General features: G+C 37.5%; 2 protein-coding genes across 2 annotated transcripts in view; one reads left to right on the top strand and one right to left on the bottom strand.

Annotated features, from left to right (window-relative positions):
• Positions 1 to 27,729, bottom strand: part of LOC149551928 (isocitrate dehydrogenase [NADP]-like) — a 191,743-nt gene that overhangs the window by 121,746 nt on the left and 42,268 nt on the right. The window contains exon 3 of the mRNA XM_089787428.1: positions 5,820 to 5,929. Within this exon, the coding sequence (XP_089643554.1) occupies positions 5,820 to 5,929 (110 nt within the window). The remainder of the gene's footprint in view (positions 1 to 5,819; positions 5,930 to 27,729) is intronic.
• Positions 14,622 to 15,543, top strand: LOC149551930 (uncharacterized). Its single transcript, XM_089789524.1, has 2 exons — positions 14,622 to 15,139; positions 15,285 to 15,543. Exons 1-2 carry the CDS (start codon positions 14,622 to 14,624, stop codon positions 15,541 to 15,543), a joined length of 777 nt encoding a protein of 258 aa, XP_089645650.1.

The raw sequence follows: 27,729 nt of genomic DNA, 5'->3' as shown, positions 1-27,729 counted from the left end.
CTAGCCACACAACCAAAAATATCACTTTATTGATCGTACAATGTTCAAGTGTAAACTGCCTTTAGCTAGATGCGATTGATATAAAAAGGAGAGACTCTTCACATTCCAACCGAAGGTCTCTTCAATTTCTCAAAACATAATCCTTTATTTTCAAACATAACTCTTCATATTTCCATGCCTCAACGCATGTCAAATGACACGTGTCTTTATCTTTAATATTACAATTTAATCATAAGTGTCCTCTTTAGCTAAAGGTGACCATAACGATAATAACATTTATATTTCTAGAGTTAAAGATCTATATTGTAGCTACAATCTCCAACACTCCCTCTTAGCCAGAAAGAGATCTTTAGCTGAATCATCACACAAGGCTGCAACCAAAATGTCAATGATAAAATAGATCCTATAAAATTCATAGAATCACTCAACATGAAAACCCTACAAGAAACAAAACCACCTTTCATCATGATGTTGTCATGGAACCTCTCATTGTTAATAATCATGGAAAATCACATTCAACTTTCATGCACTCTTGATGCAATTTCCAAGGGCTATCAATAGACTAAACCACCATTGTACTAGGAGCAATGAAGTCATTTTACAAATTTTCTTCCTCTTTGGATTTTACTTCATGTCTGCATGAATAACTTGAGTCCAAATTAGAGTTTCTTTGGAGCTCATCAATTCCTTCAATCAACTGCTTGACCTTCAAAATTCTTGTGCTAGTTTCTTGCTCCTTGCTTATGGTTGCAACAGTTGACTGACTTTTCAGCTTTGAATAGTGAAAAATAAGCTGGACTTAGCTCTAGGTTGAACTCATCAACCTCTTTCTCCTTCTCAAGGTGTGCATCCAAGGTCTCATCTGCAAACTTAATAGCATAATACCCATCTAGAAGCAATCACAAATAGTCATATTTTATTACCTTCAATGCTTCTTTAATAGTTTGCAGATTTGAAAAATTAGCTCCATCCTTAATGCTCATCCATCTCTTCAACCTGAGCTTTCCAAAGGAGTTCTTTAATGAATAGGCATATACTACAAATCTTGTTAAAGTTTGCACAGCCTTTTCTTCAGCAATCATTAATTGATTCTTCAAATCCTATAGTTCTCTTCGCCTTTGATCAGAATCAACATCACACAAAAAATTTCCACATGTCTTCAAAAGAATGGTTATTTGAAATCAGTTTCTCTTCTATCATTCCCTTTGAAAGTTTGCAAGTTTTAAGTTAGAACAAAACTATGCCCCAGCAACATATCATCAATTACTCATTCATCATCGTAATTTGATGACATAACACCTAGATCCCCTAGTTTTACGAATTGACCATTTTGATCTAGAATATAGACACATTATGATCTTCATGAAATGATGATTCCTCTAGCATAATACTTTCAAACTGATCTCAATCAAACAAACTTGAGCTATAACCAAAATCAGATCTTTCATCAGAAACACTCCTCTCCATCGACTTTGTTTAGTAGTCATTCTAGTTCACATTTAGGTTAGGAAATTTCCATTCACTTTCTAAACTCTCTTCAATAAGGAGATGTATGTGCTCACTACTAATTGTTGATTTGCAAACAACATCATTGGGAATCAGGATACTCTTTTTGAACTGTCTTTAAGTCTCCCCTTCAAGTTTTGAATTAACTTCATCAAATTGATTTATCAAATGTCAATGTTCTGGGATTTCCTGTGAGCTCAATTGTATCAATCATAACTCCCAATTCTTCAAAAAGATCATGATGAAGCTTTGGCATGCAACCCTCTTGAAATAAATCTTTTTCTTACTCAAAAGACAATTCTGAAAGTTCTTCCATTCTTTTCAAACTTCTTCAGAAGGATAATCTAAGTCATTTGTTTCAATAAGGCTCAAGTTCTCCTTCTATTCTAGTTGGTTGGTTGTTGCTTCTTGCTCATGTTCTTTTATTTCTTTTCTTTCCTCGGGCGCCAGTGTTCCCTTTGTGAGCTGGCCTCCTGCTTTCATTTCGGTGATCCCTTGGGAACTCTTGTTGGTCTTTTGTTGGACATTTATAGATTTATCTTATCTATAGATGCTCTTGAAAATTCATCTTTATCATCATTCTTTTTTGTTTTGTCATCATATTTTGTGACTTTGTTATAAAATTTCATTATTTGATAATTAAGTGATTACTAATGGAGACAGTCTCCTTATAAAGAGAAATAATTGAGAGTGAATAATAAATTTCTCAAAAACTAACAAGAAAGATTCTAAGTTATCTTATACAGAAATTAGAAATTACCTATTTAACTAAATATACCTGAATGACCATTAATATAACATTAAGTACTTTATTACCCTCCCTTAATGGTCATTTTAAAATAATAACCTGACCAAAAAAAAAAAAAAATTCATTTGCCAATGAACGCATAGAAGATTGACTCCCCAAACTGCTCTACTTCATGAGCCTATTGTTGAGTCTCCCTGGTTAGACTTTGGATCACACAATCACAATCTGCAAAACCTCTAGATATGACCAAGCTTCCCACAATAGTGATAATTTATATTCTTCATGGAACCCTCCTTAGACATGAGTTGTCCATTATGTTGAGTGGACAAACCTTTACCTTTATCAGTGGCAGCAAATGCCTATTATGCATTAGCTATATCGCTATTGCTACCAAGTGGTTGCCTCCACCTAGCTTGCTTCAACAAATTATTGCACAACTCATTAAATTTCAAGTCAACATTAGAGGAGGTCCTGTTGAGCCTCTCAATAAAACATTCATAGGACTGTGGTAGACTCTTCAGCATAATCATTATCATTTATTCCTCTTCCATCTTGCAACCAATAGCCTTTGTTTAATCGCGTACATCCTTGATCTTCATAAGACACTCTTGCAAAGTCATCTTCTCATCCATCAAAAGAGAACATATTTTTCAAAACAAAAGCTCAGGCTTTATCTGACATTTCATGGAGACTTTTCAAGTGTGCCCAAATCTCTACAATAGACTTGCTAGTTTCCACTAGAAGCATCTTGTCGGTGACGGATAACTTCAGCAACATAACCACTTCTCAATTATGTTCATCAAACTTGTCCTAGTCTTTGCTCACCACTGTAAAGAGTGTAGATTTACCTAGAACAAGCTCGTCTAAGCACCGGTATTCAAAAGTTGAGAGCATCATCTACTTCCAAGTATTGTAGTTCCAGATATTGAACTATTGATTGCCCTCCAACATGATGTTGTCTTGTCCCTCCCATATTCCTATGCAAAAAAAGAGGCCACCTCGAGCTTCAAAAGAATGATTTTTCTGTCAAAAATCAGAAAAAAGACCTTCAACAATAGCTTGCACACAAGTCAAAAAAAGCTGAGTTGTAGGTCAAAACCAATCACACAAGTCTAGCGCAAAGCTTAGTTTTTTAGGGAAAAAATGGTAAAACCCATTTGAACAATTTATTTTTCTTCATTAAAAAAAAACTACTTAAAAAAGTAGAACCCACGAGTAGACAAAAAACTCTGTCAATGCAAGAGAGAACACCAGGGGTAGACAGACTTGTGCAGAAATCCTAGCTTATATTCTAGACATGCGAGCAGAACTAATTGACTAGAAACCAAAATTTTCAAAAAAAGAATATGCAAAAACATGAAACCAAAAAAAAGAAATCTGTGTGAAAATCAAACCACAACCATGATCTCAATCTGTCCAAAAACCCATAAATTCAATAAAAACAACTGCGACCCTCAAAAAAACAGTGTTGACGAACAAAAGCACCTATAATCACTTGTGATCACCTTTGGAAAAACCCTTGAACATGGAGGAAAATCACGGGTTTCTAGAAACCCCAACACAACAAATCAAGCACATTGTGAATATTCATTGGCCCCAAAATCCACAAAACCCTTCACATGCAGGAGTCAATATAAATCATTTTGCCCATCTCTTTAGAAACACAAACCCTTCACAAGAAGACAGCTTGAAAAAAACAAACCATGTTTTAAGCAGATGCAACCCAACATGATTCAGTCTTTTGTTGCTGCCCAAAAACAAATTCCTTGCACGTGATTATTTGCAAAAAAGGGGTTTTCGTAGAAGAAACCCTTCTCTAGCTGCCTAAAATACACACAATAAACTAGAAATATCATCCAACAAATGAACACAAAAAAAATAGACTTGATCTGAGCAATTAAACCCACAATCTGCAAATAGGGGGACAAAAAAAACCTTTGAATTCCAGTGAAGAAAACCCTCGAATTTCTCACGGCAATGTTTTCATTAAAACTTCGATAGAAAATATTTCGAGGTAGATGACAACGACTTTTAAAAATCCATCAAAACTACAAGTCCCCTCAAATGGCTCTAATACCATGTTACAAGATTTCATTATTTGATAATTGAGTAATTGTAAATGGAGACGAAGTCTCCTTATAAAGAGAAATAACTAAGCGCAAAATAGAAACTTTGTTAAAGACTAATAGGAAAGATTCTAAGTTATCTAACTAAGAAAATAGAAATTACCCTTAGTTACTGGATTCGTGCCCTAGAGGCCGGATCCGGATTCGGGTACGATCCAGATCCAGATTCATGCCTGGATTCGTGCAAATCCGGGCAGGGTCCTTGTTTTACACAGTGGATTCGTTCGGATTCATGGCCCACGGATCTTGACGAATCCACTGTGTAAAACAAGGATGCTGCCTGGATCTGCATGAATCCAGGCATGAATCCTCAAGGATCCAGCGTGAATCCTCAAGGATCGACAGGTTTAAGTGAGTCTAAGTTATTTAATATGACTTTTTTAAATATATTTTTTTGCTTTCTAGTACTAAAATGACCTTTTTATGCATTATATATACTAATAAATGAGAGAAACAAATATATATATATATATATATATATATATATATATATATATATATATATATATATATCTGTTACTAGTTGGGGCTTGGGCAAGATCAGTAATATATATTCACGAATCCCCCACGAATCCTAATTGGGGGAAAAAAAAATCACGAATCCACGGATCCGATTCACGTGCCCGAATCGGATTCGTATCCCGAATCAGTAACTAAGAAATTACCTAATAAACTAACTAATAAACAAAATATGCCTAAATGACCATCAATATAACACTAAATACTTTAGTAGACTCTTCATTTGTGATTTCTAATTTTTCCACAAACATCTTCACTTCTTTATCCTTGCACCAATGATTGGGCACCCAAATTCCCTTGCATAAAAAACAAAAATTTATTTTTCCTTGCTTTCATATCATATTGTGGTGTTCTAAAAAAATATTTGGAGCACTAAAACTTCAAACATTAGAAATTCAATGACCTATTTTATGAAAAGTAAGTTGCTATATGTTTCTAACATGATAAAACAAAACCTTCAATATAACAGTGATTGTTAAAAAAGCAAACCAAAAAACACAGGCTACAGATGCAAAGTGACATAAACATCAAACATTGATAATCATTTGAATTCTATTCATCTCCATTTAAACATATTATGTTTTAGGAATAGAACAAGAGGCATGTTACACACAGAAAGAAACTGATTTCAGCGCATTCTCATTAATGGTCATGCACTACTACTAAGTTCAAACTACTAAACTTTGATTATTGGTACATTCAACCTGAAAATGCTTGAAGACACATTGGAGTGTCTATGGTACAAAGGAAGATGCATAGGAAACTGCATGGGTCTCAAGGGTGTGATAGTTCTATGAATCAGATATAATTAACTGCCAAGGCACCTAGCATGTTATTTGCCACAAGGTGCAATATCATAGTACTTCATAAAAGAAAAAGAAAGAATTAGGCACTATAGTTATTTTACTAGTTATACTTACTTGAGAGTAGCCTCAGCACTTTCCACAGTAACTTTATCATTGGTTGCATCTCGATTTAGCAGTCCAAGATCAAAGTACTTTAAATCCAACTCCAAATATGGAAATATAAGCTGCAAAAAAAAAGCTGGAGTGTGAAACTAATCATCTTTTTTATGTTTGCATTAAAATATGTGTATGTTTTCAAGAAAGCATCAAGAATGTCTAAAAATACACCCCATATATCAAGGATTGATGCAGGAAACATAGGTATAATAATAACCTTGCTGAAAAATCTTCTAGATGCAAACCTAGAAGGTTGTGACAGACATTAATCATACATTATTTAGTAGAGTACTCACAAACTGATGTTTTATTGTCTATAACCTTTAGTGCTTTGTTATAATAAATCTATGCATCACTTATGTATAACTTTAGACCAGATTTCTTCTAAACACCTTTTGTTCCTCCTCTAGTCTCACTTTCCCACTATATGAAGCACTGAGAAGTTTGGCTTGGATCACAATATGTTCAGTGATACAGTGCAAATATTTTCCAACCTGATTTTAAACCTCTGTTCATTTTTTCACCTTGTCAGTAAATGCGGAGCACGCACATCTGAGACAATTTTGTCTGATGTGCAGAATCTTGCAACTGAAATGCTCTTATACTTCTAGTTTGGCCGAGCAGAGGATTTCATATCCTCTTTTACAGCCTCTAAAAATGCATTCTAAGCAATTTTAGCTGTGGAATTGACCTTTCAAGAACTCTGCATAGATAACAGTAGGCAATTAAGGACATACTGACTGGTTACCCATTTGTTGTAGGCAACCTCATCTTTCAGTAAGCTTTATAAAGTTAGCATGCCCACTCTGAAGACATAATTTGGCTTTGTCATGCATGTTTGGGAAAAAATTATCTTATTGGCAGAGGTTGTGCACCAAACACTCTTTGGACTTGTATTAAAATATGCCTTGAAAAGCATACAGTAGCTCTTGGTAAGAGTCAAGAATTCTGCAATTTTCTAAAGACTATAATCTCTTGCATTGTAGACTATATTATTTCTTTATACTTTAGTATTTCCTTCCTTGCATTCTATTAATGCTCTATACTGACACATATTTTGCTTAAATATTTTCCCATGTCTAATTAGGAACAAGAACTGTTCTTGTCAGAAAAATTCACATATTCTCTCTTTTACAATAATGCATATCACACCAACCTATGTATTTTGCATTTTTTATCGTTTCACAGCTCAGTTTTTCCCTATTCCTCATTTTCTCTTTCAGGTACCATGGCTTAGCCAAATTCTTGGCCTGCAAACAAGAAGCTGGCCTAATCTCTATTTTTTAAACCTTGGGTTTAAAGGCCAAATCAAATTTACAGTACATAGGCAATGAACATGAAAAAAACAATGCAAGCACATAAGATGGGAGGATCCCAAGACTAAAATATGGTATCCACCTTCCACAAACACACTTCCAACCCAAGCAGCAAAAAGAAAGCAAACCATTGACATAAAACTTAAAACTCTAAATCAATTTGATTCTAAAGATTTAATTACATTCATTTCAATCTGCAGGCAAAATAATGGCTGGAGATAATTTTACTCTCATATGTTGCTGTCCAGCCTACCCCTTCTGCCACAACTATGCTTATCGCATCACCCTAAACACTATTAATGTTTTAGCCCAGAAATAGAGATAAATAGGAATAAAAGAGCATAAACCATACACAAAACACTCAATATATTTATCCTAGGAAAACTCTTTCACTGGAACGGAAAAACCCAGCCACACCAGCAAAATATGTGTTTTATTGATCATAAAATATTCAAGTACATGGCTTTCCACTTGATTGATTTACAATACATCAAGCAATCACATAAATAGATTGAATAAGACTCTTCATCTTTCACATGAAGGTCCCTTTGAGTCTCAAAAATAAGGCCCTTCATATTGTGTGCATAAAATGTGTCACACTTCTATAAACCATTTTACTCAAGAATACCCATGAAAGAGGGCATCTCAAGAGGCGGCTTATAGCTCTCTGAGGCGGCTTATAGCTCTCTATCTATGACATGCCAAGGTGCAACAAGTGAAATGGTGGCTCTCAAATGAACCTAACTATGCAACCCTTGCAAGGTACACCATAGAACGAGATTCAAAGAGTATAGGCAATGAGTGCCAATATCCAAGAATCACAAATATGAAATGCAAATGTAAACTAAACTAAATGAGATGCAAGATGCAAACTAAACTAGCAAGATGAGGATATTACAAAGCCTTCCTACTTAAGCTATGTAAGCTAATCTAGAGCACAAAGAAAGCTAAACTAAAAATGCCATGAAACTATGATGCAAGTAATATAAAAGCTAAGCTAGAATGCAAGAATGCTCTGAGTCCTCCAAAATCACCAAGAAGACCTGCAGCATAACAATAGCATGAGACTAAGATTGAGAGAATGAGGAGAGAGCCCTCCTTTTAAAGATAAATGGATGGTAGGGATTAAGAGGCAAAAGAAGCATAACCAAGGGAGGAGAATGCATCTTGAGTGATCCATGTGCACAAGCATCTCCACCAATCACAACCAACATTGATTTTTGAGAGAGAAATAAATGTGTGGAGGAGAATTAAAGTTATTTTTAAAATAGAAAATTCCTCTCACATAGAAAGTCGTGCATTCATGTGTAGACAAAAATGTTTTTTCTTTATTTTCAAAATAGGAATAATGTTTTATGTGTGCAAACTTAGGATAAGGGGGAAATGGGACTTTTTATTTAATTAAAAGGGAGCAAGTTCTTTCAATTAAATAAAAGACTTAGGATAAAGTGGTCAAACCATAGGTTATAATTGAATAAATAGATTTTTTATTATTTGATCAAAGATAAGTCGCAGATAAATTATGCAAAAATGCTAGAAAGGGGGCTCATAGTCTAGACGACCATTATTGGGTGATTACATTTGCCCCTCTTTGACTAATGTGCGATCGATCTGGGAATACATTACAACAAAGAATAAAGAAGCCAAGCAAACAGCAAAAACTGACTCTAAAGAATGAAGTGCAGAGAGAGAAAATCCAGAATGCTTAGCCTATTAGCAGCAAGACTAATCATTAGGAGAGAGATAAACAATATCAATACTCGAGACGAGCACTAATATGTCAAGTAGTCAAAGAAAGCAAAAAGAGCCAATAGATAGCCAAAGAAAAGCAATTTGCAGCAATGATAGAATATTCCTACCCCTCGGGATTGAAATCGAAATGAGATAGAGGAGATGCAAAAATGAGCTAGATATGACCAAATCGAGATAAAGAAAAGTCCAAGATGACAGATAGGTGATTAAGACCAAAGAGTGACCACCAAACAATGAAGAGATGCCCCAATTTGACTAAGTTTGACAGAGAAAGGTAAAGCATCAGAATTAGGTCAAAGCGTGAGGAAAGATGAAATGAAATGAAATGGAAGTGAGTAGAAATGATAAAGACGTGAAGAAATGATGATTGCCTCAGCAAGATTCAAAGATTAAGCCTCAAAAGGTCAACTAACTGCATAGAAGGTAGAATCTTAAAATACAATTTTGACCATCAAAATGAACTTGGATTTTGATTTCAATCCCAAAAATGGATTTAGGATGTCAAACTTAGGTAGGGGTGCTACTTTCACACAAATCTGAGGAGTTTAAAAATTAGGTCAAAATAAGGTCAAAAGGTTATGTAAGGGGTAGATTAGATTGGATAATAAGATTAACCCTTTGTGATGATAGGATAGCAAAGAGGCATTAAGATGATAAGACTGGCAAAGAGCGAAAGGCATGATCAAGAAGAAGCGAAAGGAGATGAACACAATTAGTTGACACGTCCACAAAAGATAAAGAGGACTCCCCCAACATTCAAATGCAAAACTAAGCTATAATGAACCCTAATATGCAAAGGTGCAGTTGCAAGGGTTATATAGGTAGGTCCTAGTTTTTATCATCGAGCCTTATTAGGGACATCGGAAGATCATACAATCATCACTAGTATCCACCATGAGGATATGAATATGATCTATATCTGATAGGTATGTGGGAACCAACTTGTACATCAGAGACATATAGGTCAAGATGACTAGTGCAGTTAGATTCCCTAGGTTTGATATAGCAAGATTGTGCTCACATTGAGACACAAAATGTCGAGATGGCCATAAGCACGCACTTGCAAAAAACCAAACAAGGATGATATGTTTGTAGATCCTAAGTGTCAAGTGGAACAAGCAAGATGCTCAAGACACCTAAAATTAACAAGGTATACCCACAAGCAAAAAGCAACAGAAAACATGCCCCATGCCCCCAGTCCTCTAGTCCATGACACCCTCAAGAGACTATTAGGGAGGGAACACTCAGCAAAGAAATCATCATAGACAGCACACAAAGAAAATAAGTCAACAAGTCTCAACTAGTTTTAGTTTAAGTGCGCGTGTGGAAGTCACATGACTGTCTCTTTAGGACTAAAGTTTGCCAATGAGAAGTATCGCAACATCCTAGACTATCGCAAGGTATCCAATAAGTGTTAAGAAACACTCGATGTCGAGGGGAAATGTTGAAAAACACTATTTAGCGAGCTGCCAAAGAAATACCAACGCACAAGGAGGTCCTAATAAGCCAAGCAGTTTGTGCCCCCAGACCTGGACGAGAGTCAGTTCCAAGCTAGGAAAGACAAAGCAAAATGAGATGAATAGGTTCATGAGCTCAAAGCAAGACTGATAGACATAGGTGCAAGGGTCTCAAGTAGCGTCTGTTTCTAGGTTTCCACCACTTGGCAGGATTGGCTAGCTCTTAAGCAAGACCAGATCGTTTTGTTCCAATGTCTAGCAAGGTGTAGGATATAATGTAGTAGCAAGTTGGTGGATAAGCAAAGATGGATGGAGCAAGATAAATGTGATCCTCAAGGACAAACTCCTCAAGAGTACCCAAGCTAGGGAAGAAGGGTACAATAGCCAACTGAATTGTGTTTTGGATAAGCCAAGAAATCCATGCAAGGGGATAGCACGTAGGATAAGTAATGGAAGCCAATAAGTGAAATAGCATATAGTATAAGCCATAGCTCAAAATATCTGCAATATACCGACAAAATCGCGAGATATCACGAGATGCTCAGCAAAAAGATTTAAATGCCAATAAACTCGAGAATGATATTTGCTAAAAATTGTAGCGTGAAAATATAATTAAAATCGTGACTTCTCAATAAAATCGCTGGTTAAAATCGTGGATGACAAAGTCAACACAAAACGACAAAAAATATTTTAGGTTTGAATGGAAGTTGTTCACATCATTGCATAAGGATTTAGGCTTGTTTTTAACATTTTCGTGTTGTCTTGCATTTTTAACATTACCGGACTGAGGGATAGAGGGAGCTCCATCTTCTTGCCACAGACTGAGTGATTTCCACGTTCAGATATTGGCCACAAACTGGTATGACCAGTATCCTGTTTGGGACGGTGATGACAATGGTATTGGAGCAGAAACCATAGATTATTTCACATCCCTTGCTTCCTAGTTTTCTTCTAAGCTTTGAGGAAGCATAGACAACAATTGCACAAGCATAGACTATTATTTTGTTCCTGATAACTTCAGTTGTGCTCATTGTTGTGCATTCAAGTTTGAACAGTCCAGATTCCAGATTGGACATCGTTTGCATTTGAACAATCTAGGTTAGCAATTTTTTTTTTTCAAAATACATGTTTATTGATTTATAATTTTATTTATTAGATGATCATTTATTTGATATCATTGTATTTTATTAATAATATTCTAAAATTTTATTTAAATTTTGAACTGGTTAAAATTTAAATTAGATTGATTATATTTTTTATTTTATATAAACTGGTTATTGTATATACTATAAAGTTTAAAGTTTAAACAATAAAACTTATACTGAATTACTAATTATTAAAAAACTGAAAATATAAAATTGATAAACATTATGAGTAAATACTAAATAGTAAATTATTTTCTGATAAGTAATTGTAATACTGTATTTAATATTATTTTATCAAAATTTAAAATTAATAACAGTAAATACTAAAAAGCTAAAAACAGTAACAGTGTACAATATAAAATTTAATGAAGTTCATGAAATTAAAACTTTGTATATTGTATTTATTTAATACAACAACAAATGTGATTAAATTATTAAATTAATGAATATCAATATCCTATTTCAAAACTTTATTTAATCATTAAATTCTATATATTCATATTGTTTTAAAATTGTTGCAAATTATGTTTGATATCAAACTTATTTAATTTGTTCATTCTTATACTTGCAAAGTGCAACTGCAGACTTGTGTCAATGACATACCTATAGAAACAGGAAGACTAGTGGTGGTAGAGGTAAGGACCCTGTATGGAAACATGGAATCCTAGGGGTAAGCAATGGACATGTCGAATATATCCATTGCCATAAGCGTATGACTTCAGGGATAAGCCGATTGAAATACCATCTTGCGAAGATTCTATGCAATGATATTACAACGTGTGATGTATATTCGGAAGAGGTTACAAGAGAGGCTTTGACAGGACTGAAAAAATATGAACAAACTAAGGCAAAAAAAAAGGACATTCGAGGCCATGGAAGCCCCAATGGGGAGATTTAGTTCTCCAGGATCACAAATAGGTGGAGAGGGTTCTTCTTCTATTGGGCCTCGGATATGAAGATCGGGAAGCACAAGTGGGTCTCTAGCAGACTTTTGGGTTCCACATAACACTCCTGGTGCTCAACCCGGCTTGCTAGGCATTGCATGGAACAAAGAGATGCATGAGAAGACAAAGGTGACAATTACAAGATTTTGGATCCACAATGATATTCCCTTCAATGCTTTATGTAGTCCATATTGGGCTCAAGTGGTAACTTATATTTCTTTGTCTGGTAAGGGGTTCAAACCCCCAACTCCCTATGAGGTGAGCGAGCCGTTGCTAAATGATGAGGTAAGAAATATTCATCAGCTTGTGGAAGAAAAAAAAAAAGTTTGGGAACAGAAAAGTTGCACTATTATATCTGATGGGTGGAGAGATGGTAGGAATAGGACGTTCATCAACTTTATAGCTGCTTCAAGGGGACAGTTGGTATTTCTAAAATCAGTTGATGCCTCTGATCAAGTAAAAAATGCAGAAAATTTGTGTAACATGTTGGATAAGGTGGTAATAAAAGTGGGAGTGGTTAATGTCATCTAAATTGTGATTGATAATGCAGCTGCGTATGTGGCAGCCAATAGAGTTCTGATGGAGAAACATCCTACATTGTTTTGGAGCCCTTGTGCTACCCATTGTCTTGACTTGCTTCTTGAGGATCTAGGGAAACTAAGCTGGGTGGAGAAGGTGGTTGAAGATGGAAGGAATATTGCAAAGTACATCTACAATCATAAATGGGTCTTGAGTCTTATGAGAGAGCACATTAGTGGTAAGGATCTTGTACGAACAAGGGTCACATGCATTGCTACTAATTTTCTAAACTTGCAAAGCATATCTGAGACATTGCTAGACCTCAAGTGCATGTTTCTTGATAAGAAATAGTTAGTCCTTATGCCAAGAAGCTTGAAGCAGAGAAGATTGTGAGGATTGTGTTTGATGCTCGCTTTGAAAAGCTAATGGAGGAGACCCTCAAAGTAAGTTTTCAAGTCTTCATTGATGATTTAGTATTTAATTTTGAAATATTTTCATTGGCTGATTTTTGTATGTTTTATTATGTCCAAGTGTCAAAACCGTTGGTGAAGGTTCTACGAATTGTGGATGGGGATGAGGTTTTTATATGAGGCCATGGATAGGGCAAAAGAGGTCATTCAGAACTTGTATAGGTCAAATGAGACCAAATGTAGACCCATATGGAACATCATTGATCATAGGTGGAACCGACAACTCCACCAACACATTCGTGCAGCTACCTACTTCTTGAACCCCAAGCACTATTTCTCCGACACTTTTAAAGTAAATGCAGAGGTTCAAATTTGCTTGGACACATGTATTCGAAGATTGGTTGTTGATACGGACCTCTAAGACCTCATACTCGATGAGTTGCAAACACGGTAACATGACTCGCCGCAAGTCACGTGAGTCAGGCGAGTCAGCGAGCCGCACTGACCTCGCCGAGTCACAATGACTCGTGACTCATGAGCGGCGAGTCACGACGAGTGACTCGCATGACTCGCGTGACCCGGACTTCTTGACTCGGCCACAACGGGCAAGAAACCAGGCCATAAAAATATTATTTTTTGCATATTTTTTTTATGTTTTTTTTTTTACATATCTCACTCATATAACCCTAAAAGGGCTCCCATAACAGTCTATAGTGCAAAGAAGAAAGAGAGAGAGAGAGGTAGAAGAGAAATAGAGGTTTCTTGTTTTGCAACCAGCTGAAAGGAGGAGGAGAAAAGCTTGCATTTGTGACATTGGAGCTTGCATTTAGATCATCAAGGAGTTTATAGGAGCTCTTCTCAACACTTCCCAAAGCATTTGAAAGAGGTAAGACTTGATTGTTTAGATTTTGATGATTCTTTTGTCTATGCTTATGGGTTTTTTGCATGAATTTTTTTTGTTTGTTTATGAGTTTTTTTTTTTACTTTAGATCTTCATAAAATGCAATGCTGAAATGGTAATATTTGGTCTAAAATGTCTTATTGCAGCAACCTTTACATTGTTCCTTAATTACGTCATAATGGCTTCTGGAGGTAAAAAACCCAAGCTCTCTAAAGGCAACAAAAAATATGAGTGTTGGAAGTTCACCATAGAATTTCCGAGTAGAAAGAGAACTCAAACAAAATGTCTATTTTGCAAAACCATTAATAGTGGGGGGATGAATAGATTAAAATACCATATTGCTGGCTTATGTGGTCATGATATTGAGCCTTGTGGAGCTGCATCTGTTGAGGCTCAACGTTTTTGTTATGTAGCCTTGGAAAAATATGAACAAGAAAAAGAATTTAAAAAAAAAAAATTAGAAGAGTTAGCTTTGATTAGTTCTAGTTCCCTTCCACGCTCATCTGCAAATGTTTTTGAGTCAGTAGGCTGTGTTGGAGAAGGTTCTTCCCGTCCCCCCTATCGTCCTAGTGCTTCTGTTGCTCGTGCTTCTTCTACATCTATTCCTTGCACTTCTAGTGATGCTACTGCTGCTGCCCCTTCTAGTAGTGCTGCTCTTCTTCGTCCTAGAGTGAGAAAATCTAGTAAGTTGGACAACTTTTTTGTACCGCGTACCACTCCTGGTGCACAACCCTCACTTGAGAGCATGGGCTGGAATAGGGAGATACATGAAGCTGGAGTAAGAGCAATTTGCAAGTTTTGGTGTTTCTGCGACATTCCATTTATAGCAGCCAGGTACTTCAAGTTTTCAACTTCATTTATATTTGATTGTTTTACGTTTTAAGTTTTAAAATTTATATTCAATTTTATACTTTTAAGTTTTAACTTGATGTTGAAAATTTGAAATATGCTAATTAAAATGTTTTTATAAATGTAATAGGACTCCTTATTGGCAGGGGATGATTGATGCAGTTTCCATCTGTGGTGCGGGGTTCAAAGCCCCCACTGAAGATGAGTTGAGTGGCCCCCTCTTGCTAGATATGGTTGAGGAGATGAAACTTGAGTTGGAGGACCACAAAAAGATTTGGAGCCAAAAGGGGTGTACCATCATGACAGATGGATGGACAGATAGGAGGTCCAGAACCCTCCTAAATTTTCTTGTTTCTAGCGGAGGTAATTCATCATGCTCTACTTCTTGAAGTCTAAACTTTAATGTATACTATTATTGAATAACGAAAATTTTGTTTTATTGAGTATTGATTCTTGATTCTTGAATGATAATTATTTTGTTTAATTTTCACTTTCAGGATCCACCATGTTTTTAAAGTCCATAGATGCTTCCTCATGTGTGAAAAATGCAAAATTCTTATGTGAGACTATTGAGAAGGTCATAAAAGAGGTGGGGGAAGACAATATTGTCCAAGTGGTGACAGATAATGCAGCTAATTATGTTCCTGCAGGTAAAATTTGAACTTCTAACTTTCTAAGTTCTACTTCTAAAAAATTTGTTTTAGTTTTTCATTAAATTTTGAAAATTAAAAGTTTTTTAATACATCAAAAAAATTATTGTTTACTAACTAATTTAAAATTGCTGCAGGAAAACTATTGAAGGAGAGACACCCAAAAATCTTTTGGACTCCATGTGCGGCCCATTGCATCAACCTCATGTTAGAGGATATTGGCAAGCTTGTATGGGTGAAATCATGTGTTATCAAGGCCAAAAATCTTTGTAAGTTCATCTATAATCATGCCTTGGTCCTCAGCACTATGAGGAAATACACGAAGGGAAAGGAGTTGGCTCGTCCTGGTATCACAAGATTTGCCTCTAACTTTATCACACTAAAATCCTTGCTAAGTTCAAGGTTAGAGTTGAGGTGCATGTTTGTTGGTCCAGAATGGAGTTCTTCCTCCTTTGCGAGCAGCCCTGTAGGAATAGATGCAACAAAATGCATTTATGATGATGATGATTTTTGGGAGCCATGTTCGAAGATTGTGGATGTAATTTTAAATTTAAATTTTAAATTTTAAAAGCTTAAGTCTTAAAATTTTATAAATTAATTTGTCTCGTACATATTTTTTATTTATATTCATTGTGCAACTTTGCAAAGTTTCATCATTCACTAAATTGTTTTTTTGTTTAATTGTTTTGTAGATCACCGAGCCCCTTGTAGCCCTCCTACGAGTTGCTGATGGCGAGAAGCCCTCTATGGGCTACATTTATGAGGGCATGGATAGGGTCAAGGAGACTATTAAGGCCAAATATGTAGGAGTTGAGGAAAACTATGGCCCTATTTGGGACATAATTGATAGGAGATGGCAAAATCAGCTTCATAAGCCCATCCACGCAGCAGCCTATTACCTCAATCCAGCATACCATTTCCTTGATGATTTCAAGGCAGATGAGGAGGTTCTTAATGGCCTATACACAGTGGTATCGAAGATGTCTCCTAATCCCACAGATATATTGCTTGAGATGGATGCCTATAATAATGCATCAGGGCCCATTTTTTCAAGTCAAATTTGCAAAGAAGGTCGTACAAAATTGCAGCCAGGTAAAGATTGCAGCTTAAGCCTTATACAATCTACTTTATAAATTTCTAGCTTTAAACTTAAAGTTCAAATTTTGAAATGAGACTAATATTTTTTTGTTTTTCTTTTTTCAAAATTCAGATAGATGGTGGCAAATGTTTGAGCCTTCAACCAAAAACCTTCAGCAAATCGCCATCCGCATTTTGAGCCAGCCAAGTAGCGCTTCTGGATGTGAGCGCAACTGGAGCATGTTCGAGCACATCCACTCGAAGAGGCGTAATAGGTTGTCTGTGTAGAAAATGAATAGTCTAGTCTTTGTGCACTACAACCTGCGCATTAGAATCAAGGAGATTTTGGATAGTGACACCTCTCCGATTACTCTAGAGGAGGTTGATCCAGAGTCTGATTGGATCACTGAGGCTACTGATCCTGTCTTTGATGATGAGGACCTACAGTGGCTTGACCAGGCAGATAGAGAGGGCCAAGCTGAGGCTGTGGCTATGGCAGCAGAGGACCAGAGAGCTCCAGTTGTTCCTAGTGGCAGCTCACAGAGATTGGCAAAGCCAGAGGCAGAGAGTACAGTTGATCCTAGAGGCACCTCACAAGCTGATGCTATGGCTACTGAGACATCCAGGACCTACCTTAGACGCCTTACTAAGAGGCATTTTGTAGATTATACTGAGCCTGAGCCTGAGGTTGAGGCTGAGGTTGGGGATGAGGATGAGGATGACGATGATGATGAGGATGAGGATGAGGATGAGGATGATGATGAGGCCTCCGACTAGGAGCCATAGCTGTAGACTTGTACTTTAACAGTTTAACAGTAACTTAATATATGATCAGCATTTGGAACATTTGAATTTGATGATGACTATTGAATCTTGATGTGTTGGATTTCATAATGCATAAATGATAATACATATACATTTTGATGGTTTGCATGGATTTATCTTAGTTTGACTTTAATTACTAGTAATATAGTATTTACTTTTAGCAATTTACCTTTGTAAGTTTGTAACTTTGTAGTTTGTAGTATTGTACATATGTAATCGATGTTTGACTTTTAAGTTTTAAGTTTTTAACTTTAAGTATGTGGCATGTGCATTATGATCAAATTATCTTCTATTTAATGATGTTATTGTGTCTTTATGCTTAATTCAATAATGGGTGCATGGAATGTTCTTTAAATCCTAAAAAATCTCAAAATTTCGAGATTTTTTCACTTTGCCGAGTCACCGCCAAGCCGGGTCACGAGTCAGAGCCGGGTCACGAGTCAAGTTACCCTTGCCGAGTCCGTGCTGAGTCCGAGCCAAGTCCGAGTCTCATTACACTAGTTGCAAAGCTACAAGAGGGAAGAGGGGTCGTCATTTTCTTCTCCTAATTGAAAATGCAGGAAATTGAAAACGCAGGAGATACACCTTGCAGCTAGGTAAAAAAGAACATGTGTTTAGTTTTATTATACCATTTATTTCGCTCATGAAGTTTATTAAAAGTTTTACCACATCATAAATGGTTTTTTCAATCCTTGCAAATCAATGGTGGGAAGATTATGGTGCTACAATGCCTAATCTTCAACAGCTTGCCATTCGAACTTTCTCACAACCTTGTAGTGCTTCTGGCTGCTAGAGAAATTGGAGTACTTTTCAGAACATACACACAAAGAAACGTAATAGGTTGACTGAAAAGCACCTAAATGACTTGGTTTGTGTGAAGTACAACCTTCTCTTACACAAGAAGAAGGTGAAAGGGCAAGCTTCATATGAAGCACTAGACTTGGATGACATCCATATTCAGTCGATTGGATTGCTCCTCCTAATGGTGAGGATGCAGGTGCGGATGTGGGTGAACCTTTATTGACAAATGAGCAGCTAGCTGAGTTTGAGAGAGAAGCAAATGAGTGGGATGCGGGTGTGGCAGCACATGAGGAGGAACATGCGCTTGGTCATCCATCAAAAGCTTCTGTCGAGCATGAGGCACCTATTAGGGCATCTGTTGAGATTGTTGCCACAACAACTTCTTCAACACCACCCACCCAACAGCAATGATCTCTTTTCAGTTTTACTCATAGACGCAATTTATGATTGCTACTTTTAGTTTTTATTGATATTGAAACTTGAACTTAATATGTATTTAGAAGTAGTAGTTTCATGGAGTTTGACCCATATGTATTTAACTTATTTATACTCAGATGTTGTACTTGTTTTTTGGTATATGATTCTAGCACTATGTTAATCTACTAAGTTCTACTTGCTATAAATTACTATTTAACTAAAAACTTTGATTGATATATGGTGGATATCTCAAATTATTATATATTCTACAAATTTGGGGTGTATGTATGCGTTTTTAAGAATATTTTAAGAAATTGTATATTTTCAAAAGTGTTAATTTATTGTTGAGTTTTTGCTGATTCCGAGTTCTTCAAAAAAATTGGGCCAGATGAGATATTGCCAATATTGAATTTTTTAACTATGGTATAAGCAATGGAAGTTAATAAGTGAGATAGCATATAGGATAATCAATAAGTGAGGTAGCATATAGGATAAGCAACGGAAGCTAATAAGGTAGATTGCGTATAGGATAAGCAATGGAAGCTAATAAGCAAGATAGCATAAAAGCGTGTAATCTAATAGAGAGTGGATATGTCAAGAGGCCTATGCAAACCATGTTTTTCTTTGTGTGATCAAGACCAAGAGATCAACTAGATAGGATAGCGATGAGATAGAGCAATAAGAATAAAGCTCAAGATGGAGGCTAGAGTGAATGATTTAGAATAAGCAAGCACATGATAGGTTATGCTAATGTATAAGATAGCCAATGCTCATGAATAGCTCAACAATGTCAAGATCAAAGAGAGAAGAGGGAATTGATGGATGATGGAAGAATTATACATGATGCCTATTTGCCAAGTTTTCATCATGTTACTTATCCAAGGTGTCACAAGAAGTGGTTTTCGCCATAGGACAAATTTATTTCCCTTTAGTTATGCTACCAAGGTGCCTATTTTACCAAGTTTTCACCAAGGCACTTTCCATTTTCTCATATTTTTTGTTTTGTTTTTCTATTTTTTTGAATTTTTAGATAGAATGAATAGTGCTTCTATTGGAAGGATAAGTCATGACAGGCCAAGACCATAGAAAGATATGCTCAAAGATGATGATAGGGTGCTGGAAAGAAGACGGTAGTAGGAAAAGCATATGGAGGATAAGAGTTCATGTCTTGGAAAGCTAGGAGTATGGATAGCACGTAAGTGTAGGCTTGAAAGGATTGCATAAGGGTAGGTGAAAAAGTGGGCAAGATCAACATCGACACACACCTTAAAGGGTAATGGAATGATGAAGGGATCATGGAGGAAATAGCTTGAGGTTTAGATGTATGAAGTGGTAGAGTAATCTTGGAGGAAGATGGAGTGGAAGGCTTCGAACTAGTTTTAGGAAGATGTTTGGAAGAAGATGAAGTGGAAAGCCTTTGGAAGCTTGAATGTCAACTTTGATTTATTTTCGAGTTTCAAGTCTTTCAAAAGAGACTTGGGAATCCATATAGCTTTAGATTTTTCTTCAATAATGGATTTAGGAACCCATATTTTGTTTGATTTAGCTCTTTGGATAGTGGACCTTTGTGGTCTCTTGAATGATTTTTTCTTTCTTAGAATTCACATGTTCATTAGAAAGGACATAGTGATCTTCATTTTTCAATGGATTCTTGTGTTTATTCTTAAGTTTATCATCCAAATTGCTTCCAAAAGACTTGGGATTTGTGGATGAATAAGGCCAATATGACTGGTTTAGATGGAAAGGTGAATGTGACGAGTTTAAGGATGAGTATCTTTGTTGATCTTGAGGTATAGTAGGAGAAGTAGATGATGAGCTAGGAGTGGAAGTAGGAGATGGAGCAATATAAGGACCCAATATAGATGGAAGGTTTGAAGGCTTTAGCTTAGATGGATAAGGACCAAGGATAGACTTAGAAGGTGCAAGGGGATAATGAGTAGGAATATCAACATCTTTGGAGTGAGCACTATGGCCAAAGCCATCAATAGATTCATGAGTAACTTTGATAGGAGCAACATTTTTAGTAGAAGCATTTGAAGCTTGAGCATAGTTTTGAAGTGGATATGGAGAAGCAGAACAAGAGGGGATACTTTGATCTTGACAAGTTTCTTTGGGTAGCATAGGCATGGAACTTTTCTCATGATTTTCAATAAGTTCAATGGAAGTATTGGAAGTGGTATTGTCATCGTGCTCGGGAGATGAAAAAGACATAGGATATGAAGGAGCGTCATCTTGAAGGAGATGAAAGGGTACTTGATCTTTAGCTTTTTGAGAGTCCTCTTGACATGGAGCCACTCCTAAGGACAATGGAGAATGTGGGGTTCACATGGTAGGATCTTAAAGATATAATGGAGGACTAGTTGACGTGGGCATAGTAGGCATAGCATCACATGAAGGTTGAGGATCTTTAGTCTTAGAAGCATGGAAAAGGTTTGCAGCCAAGTGTTGATTAGCTTGAGTTTCTTTTAGAGGTAGCCCTTGAGGATAGGCATAGTCAACATAGAAAGCATTAGGTTCTTTATTTGATAGAGGCATGTTGGAAAGCTTTGAAGTTTTAAGAGGTTCATGAGTGTTGGGAGAAGTAGGGGTGTCAAGGAGGCAATCACTAAACATAGGTTCATCAACATGATCTTGCTCAAGAGAAGTATCCTCATCACATGAGTCATTAGAGGTATCAACAAGCGCATCATCAATAAGATCTTGGACTTTATGTTTCAGCTCAATGCAATCTGAAGTACTATGCTCATTATGTCGATGACGAGCATAGTAGATATCCAAGAATGGGTTTCCATATGAGCTACACTTAGGCAATGTGATGAGCTTAGTGCCAAGAAGTGTTTGCAAAATGTCATCATAAGAATCTTCCAAGAGAGTAAAAATTCTCTTGAAACTATGTCTAGAATCATTTTGTTGCTTCTCAAGTGAATAGCATGCATCTATGTCTTCATCATATTGGTCAAAGATAGGCTTGTCATGAAAGTTTGATATATGCTCCAAGGAGCTATTACTTGTTTTCTCTCTAAAGACGTCTTTGGATCTAGAAGATGAAGACAATTGATGTCTTGGAGTAGAATAGGTAGGCCTTGCAGAAGATAACGCATATGCATGTAAAGGTCTTAAGGAAGATTCATGTGAGGATGTGATTATTTCCTCTAACCTTTTATCAAGTTTAGACTTCATTTCTATCATGCACCTAGTGAGACGAAGGTAAGCAAGATCATCTGTCTCTTCTAGTTCTTTCTATTGAGCGTATATCCTCATCACATGAGTCATTAGAGGTATCAACAAGCGCATCATCAATAAGATCTTGGACTTTATGTTTCAGCTCAATGCAATCTGAAGTACTATGCTCATTATGTCGATGACGAACATAGTAGATATCCAAGAATGGGTTTCCATATGAGCTAGACTTAGGCAATGTGATGAGCTTAGTGCCAAGAAGTGTTTGCAAAATGTCATCATAAGAATCTTCCAAGAGAGTAAAACTTCTCTTGATTCTATGTCTAGAATCATTTTGTTGCTTCTCAAGTGAATAGCATGCATCCATGTCTTCATCATATTGGTCAAAGATAGGCTTGTCATGAAAGTTTGATATATGCTCCAAGGAGCTATTACTTGTTCTCTCTAAAGACGTCTTTGGATCTAGAAGATGAAGACAATTGATGTCTTGGAGTAGAATAGGTAGGCCTTGAAGAAGATAACGCATATGCATGTAAAGGTCTTAAGGAAGATTCATGTGAGGACGTGATTATTTCCTCTAACCTTTTACCAAGTTTAGACTTCATTTCTATCATGCACCTAGTGAGACGAAGGTAAGCAAGATCATTTGTCTCTTCTAGTTCTTTATATTGAGTGTATAGGTCTTGAAACTCTTTAGTGGCATGGAGGAGATCATGATCATCTAGATTTGGTTGAGGCTTGGTAGCAAAAGACTTGAATCTCATAGTGGTAGATAGAAAGTCAAGCATGAAGGAGAATAGAGGAAGCTAATAAAGTGACACAAGATAACTTGATGTCCAAGCTAGAGAGGTAGAGTATTTACTTGTCAAAGACAGGTAGCAATGAAAGAGTAACTTCAAAGTGTCCAAGCAATTTATGACACCAATAACTCGAGTCAAGAACTAGGCAAGAAGCCAAATAGCCAACTAGATAAAAAAAGCGAGATGACAAGAAAATAACTTTCTTAATCAAAGAGTGTAGTGAAGAGATCAAGGTAACCGTTTCAGCCAAAAGGAAGGTCCTAGTATGCTGTCAAAGACCAAGAAGGTGGAAAAGACCAAGAGTGACAAGACCAAAGAGCCATTTTAAGCAAGTTAAAGCACTAGAGATGTAGCAAAGCAAAGTCAAATGATGAAACTCCCCACTAGTAAGCAACATAAGCAACATGTTTAGACTTGATGTTTTCACTTGGTTGACAAAGTTTGACATTAGTTAATAGCATAGAAAGTTTGATATTCAAAAGAAAGATGTGACAAATGAGTAGTCTTCAAACAATCAAGCAAGGGACAAAGCAACCTTGCATGATACAAACATATGTGAGGTCTCGAAAGGAAGCCCTAGAACTACCATGATGTGTATGTTCAAAAAATTTCCACAGGTCTAGCACAAATCGAAGACACATCAAACACATTCTACCTAAAGGGCACGGCTCATTACTCAATATCTTGGCCCACAACTTGATGCTCCCTTGCCTCGCACAAACTGGTTGCCCATAATAGATATTGACTTTGTCATAGATGGGTTACCCTCATCTAAAGGAACACATACGGTGAGTCAAATCTTGGGGTGATCCAAGTAGTCCACTAGGATTGATCCTTGCACCAAGATATTGAGCAACAAAATAGAGTGGCCTCTAAACCCTAGAGTGTCAAGTAAGGATCTTGTTCGTGCCGTCAGTAAATATTATGTAGCTGACGGGATGTATGTCGTCAGTAAATATTGTGTAGCCGACGAGATGTATGTCGTCGGACCCTTTCAGTAATTGTTATGTAGCCGACGGACCCCTTCAGGAAGGTTCTTCGGAACGGTATATGTACACCGTGGGAAATCATTGTAAATTATTGAAAGCTTTATGTAATCTCTTGGTATATGCGAATAATAAAAAGAGTTCTACTGTTCTTGTTCATTGTCTATATGCATTGATCTATTTACCCATGCGGTAAACATTTGGTGTCGTTGCCTGATGGACCTGGAACAAAGGTAGAGGAATGCAGACTAATGCCAAATCAGCTTAACAAGAATAGAAATAAGCTAAAAGGAAAAGATAGAATACGCACCGCACAAGAATATTTAATTTTGGCACAACAAGCCGAATGCAGATGGAGGTTTTAGCAAATTGCCAACAGATACTGAAGTACTGAGGAATTGTTGGAGGAGACTCAACAGCGGGTGGAATTGGTGGAAGAAGCAAGGGAGGAATTCTTGAACCTGTATTCTCCAAGGGAAGAGAATCCAGACAGAAGGGAATTAACTCGCACGGCTTGGAGTGCTGAGGGAGCACGAGCATGGAGTGAACTATTCGTCTACGATACACTTCCGGAATAGGAAGACCCTTCTTCACCAAAGAACACAACTGTTGGAAATAAAACAATGGGAAGCGCCAATGTGGGAGTGCAGAGCGTCGGTGTGGGAGTACAGAGCGCCAGTGTGGGAGTGTCGAACAGTGCCCGTACACCCAATCAAGTAATAATGGTTGGACCGAAGGAAAAGTTGCCAAAGTTCGATGGTGATCGAACAAGCGATCGAATCCAACATTGTAAAACATGCGAAACAATTTGGAGGGCGAATGGCATAACAAATACAAATGAATGGGTCCGACAATTTTCGGCAACCCTAAGGGGGGTAGCAATTGATTGGTTCGCCGATACAGATCTCCAAAAATTAACCAATTGGGACAACATTAAAAAGGAGTTTATCACCGAATTTCAACTGTTGCATGACGACAATGAGATCGTAGCGGAGATATACAACACCAAGTAGGAGAAAAATGAAACTGTCTGAGTATACGCCAAGAAATTAAAAGACTTAATAAATAAAATGGAAAATAAGCCGACAGATGGGCTGCAAAAGAGATGGTTCACTGAAGGACTATGCCCGAAGTCGTGAAAGAAAATGAAGATTGTGCCGCCATCGTCATACACTGAAGCATACAATCGAGCGATGAACTTGGAAAGTGAGCAGAAAACAAAGAAGAAGAAGAAGAGTAGCTCATCTGAGCAGACAATGATGTATCTTCAAAAGAAGAGAGCAGCAATGACAAAAAGGGCAGCAAGAAGGTTCGAGCTCTCCAGAAAGATATGATCCGAATGATGAAAGAATTTAAGAACATGCAGAAAGAGACGAAGGGAAACAACCTCTGGTGCACGGAATGTAAGACAGAAGGGCACGCAAAAGGATCCTGTCCGAAGACCCAGTTCTGTGAGATCTGCCAAATTATGGGACATTCCTTAAAAGAATGCCCCTTCAACATGAAAACAAGAGGACCTTAGCAAGTACTTCTCACACGGGAGGCTTCCGCAGTAGGAGGGAGCGAAAACACCAGCAACGAGGGTGCCATGTCGGGAGGGTACAGAAATAATAGGCGGGGCCAAAACAACAACAATGCCAACAATAATAATGAAAGCCGTAGCCGAATTCAATACGATGCGAACAGTCGCTCGATGGTACAATGCCGCGCATGCAATTTGTGGGGCCACTTTTCCTGAGACTGTACAATGGCAAACACACCAAAGTTGTTATGCCGATGGTGCGGTCCTAGAGATCATGAGGATGCCAAGTGCGCGAAGTCATTTGATCACCATTGGGACGGACAAAGAGGAGGTTCTGGCAATCACACAGAAACAAGCAAAACCGTACCCCAACCTGATAGAAGAAAAGAAGAGGCTAGAGGAAGTGCGGAAGAAAATTGAGAAAGTGACACAGGCAGAGAACGCACACTGGAGGGACACCACAGGTTCCTCAACAAGGTACTGCACAGAACAAAACATCATATGATAGATACTACAAATTGCGGTACCCGTCAGAATAAACGATCTGCTGCTCACAATGCCTCAACTCTGATCGGCACTCACAAACATCGCTCTGACTGCTAAATTACCAGGAGAACACGGAAGGGAGAAGGAAAGTGGAGCAAGTACAGGAGACGGAAGGGAGAAGGAAAGTAGTGCAAGTGCAGCAGACCCAATGCTGCTAGCCCTTACATTTGGACAACATCCGACGGTCGTCGAAATGGGAATTTTGGGAACGGTTCTGACAAACACAATTGCGGACGGAGGGTCCTATGTGAATGTGATACTGGAGGACACTTGGAAGAGGTTGGGACAGCCGTCGTTGTGGCCACCTACATTCTAGTTGCTAACAGCGGACCAACATGGCATTAAATCTCTCAGTGTTCTAATGGCACAACCAATGACACAACCATTCCTACTCGACTTCATCGTAATTCTGCTGAAAAGAAGAGGATACGAGGCCATTCTGGGCCGTGGATGGCTCGTGCAAGCAAAGGTCAAGCACGACTAGAACAAGAATACACTATCAATGGAAAACAGGGGATGACAATTCACTATTGATTTACACACACAAATGGTGGGCGAAGAAGCCGTATCATCTAATTCCAAAGAAGAGGAGGACGGAAAGCAGCGATTGGAACCCAATGAGGAAGGAGTCCTACGGTTGGAAGGAGGATCGACAGATGATGATTTGGATTCAGTGAACGGCCTTTTCCATTGGTAGATGGAGGATTACGAGCTCTTTCCGAGCTGTAATATATTAAGGGTTGATGAAGGTGAGAAAGAAGAGGAAAATAAATGTCCGAAGGAGTACAGAGAAGCAAAACAAGGAAAGGCGATTACGGTTGAAGCTGAAGGGAAGAACATACAGTACGAAACCAAAAAAAGGAAAGATCCCACCGTACGGAACACAGTGAACAGACCACGCGGAAAGAAAATGTTATGTCGAACCACGGATATAGTAGAAAGGTGCCGACAAGGAAAACACATCATACAGTCTGCATAGGAAATAAAGAAGAAAGATTTAATAAAAGCTTCAGCAGTACGGAGTGATGGTTCTAAAATCAAGAATTCAGTTATTGATGGCAAGGAGGGGCAACTGACAGAATCCATGGTACCGAGCTTCGGGAACAAACTGGGTGATATGAAAAATTGGAGGGAGAAATCGTGTAACTTAAATAAACTTGATGATTGACGATTGCAAGCACAATGGGCCACGGAGGTGACACAGAACAGGCGCAAACCATGGCATGATAAACACCTGAAATTGAACAAGTTTCAACCGGGACAATTGGTTTTGAAGTATGATGGACGAAACGAAATGAAACCAAGCATGTTTAAAGTAAAGTGGGCCGGGCCATACCAGATCTGGCAGGTAGGTGACAACGGAGCAATAAAGTTGTGGAATTAGCCAGACAAGAAATACCAGAGGTAGTCAACGGTTCAAAGCTCAAGATGTACCGTGTCAGAACGACCCCCTCGTCGTCAAAGGACAAAACTCGGAGGGAGAATTAGATGTATATGTAAAAATAAAATAAATAAAAATCGGTAAAAAAAATTTGAAAAAAAAAGATGACGAGAGATTGCCCGCGGATAAGGGCCCGCGGTCTGTTCCGCGGACATTTGTCCTACAGACAGGGTGTCCTGCGGATTGTTCCGCGGACACTTGTCTCGCAGCCAATCCCACAAGTTTCCCTTTATTCCCTCGCGGCTTAAACTTTTCTCCCGCGGATGCCTAATTGTTGTTGTTCTAACCTTCTAAGGATGTCATTGTGCAAGATTTATACCCTGTCCTGCA

This window comes from Cupressus sempervirens, chromosome 6 (genome assembly GCF_028749045.1).
Source record: "Cupressus sempervirens isolate cs-2001-9-10 chromosome 6, ASM2874904v1, whole genome shotgun sequence".
NCBI lineage: Eukaryota > Viridiplantae > Streptophyta > Pinopsida > Cupressales > Cupressaceae > Cupressus > Cupressus sempervirens.
The sequence above is the reverse complement of the archived record's forward strand: the minus strand, read 5'-3'. Positions and strand labels throughout refer to the sequence as shown.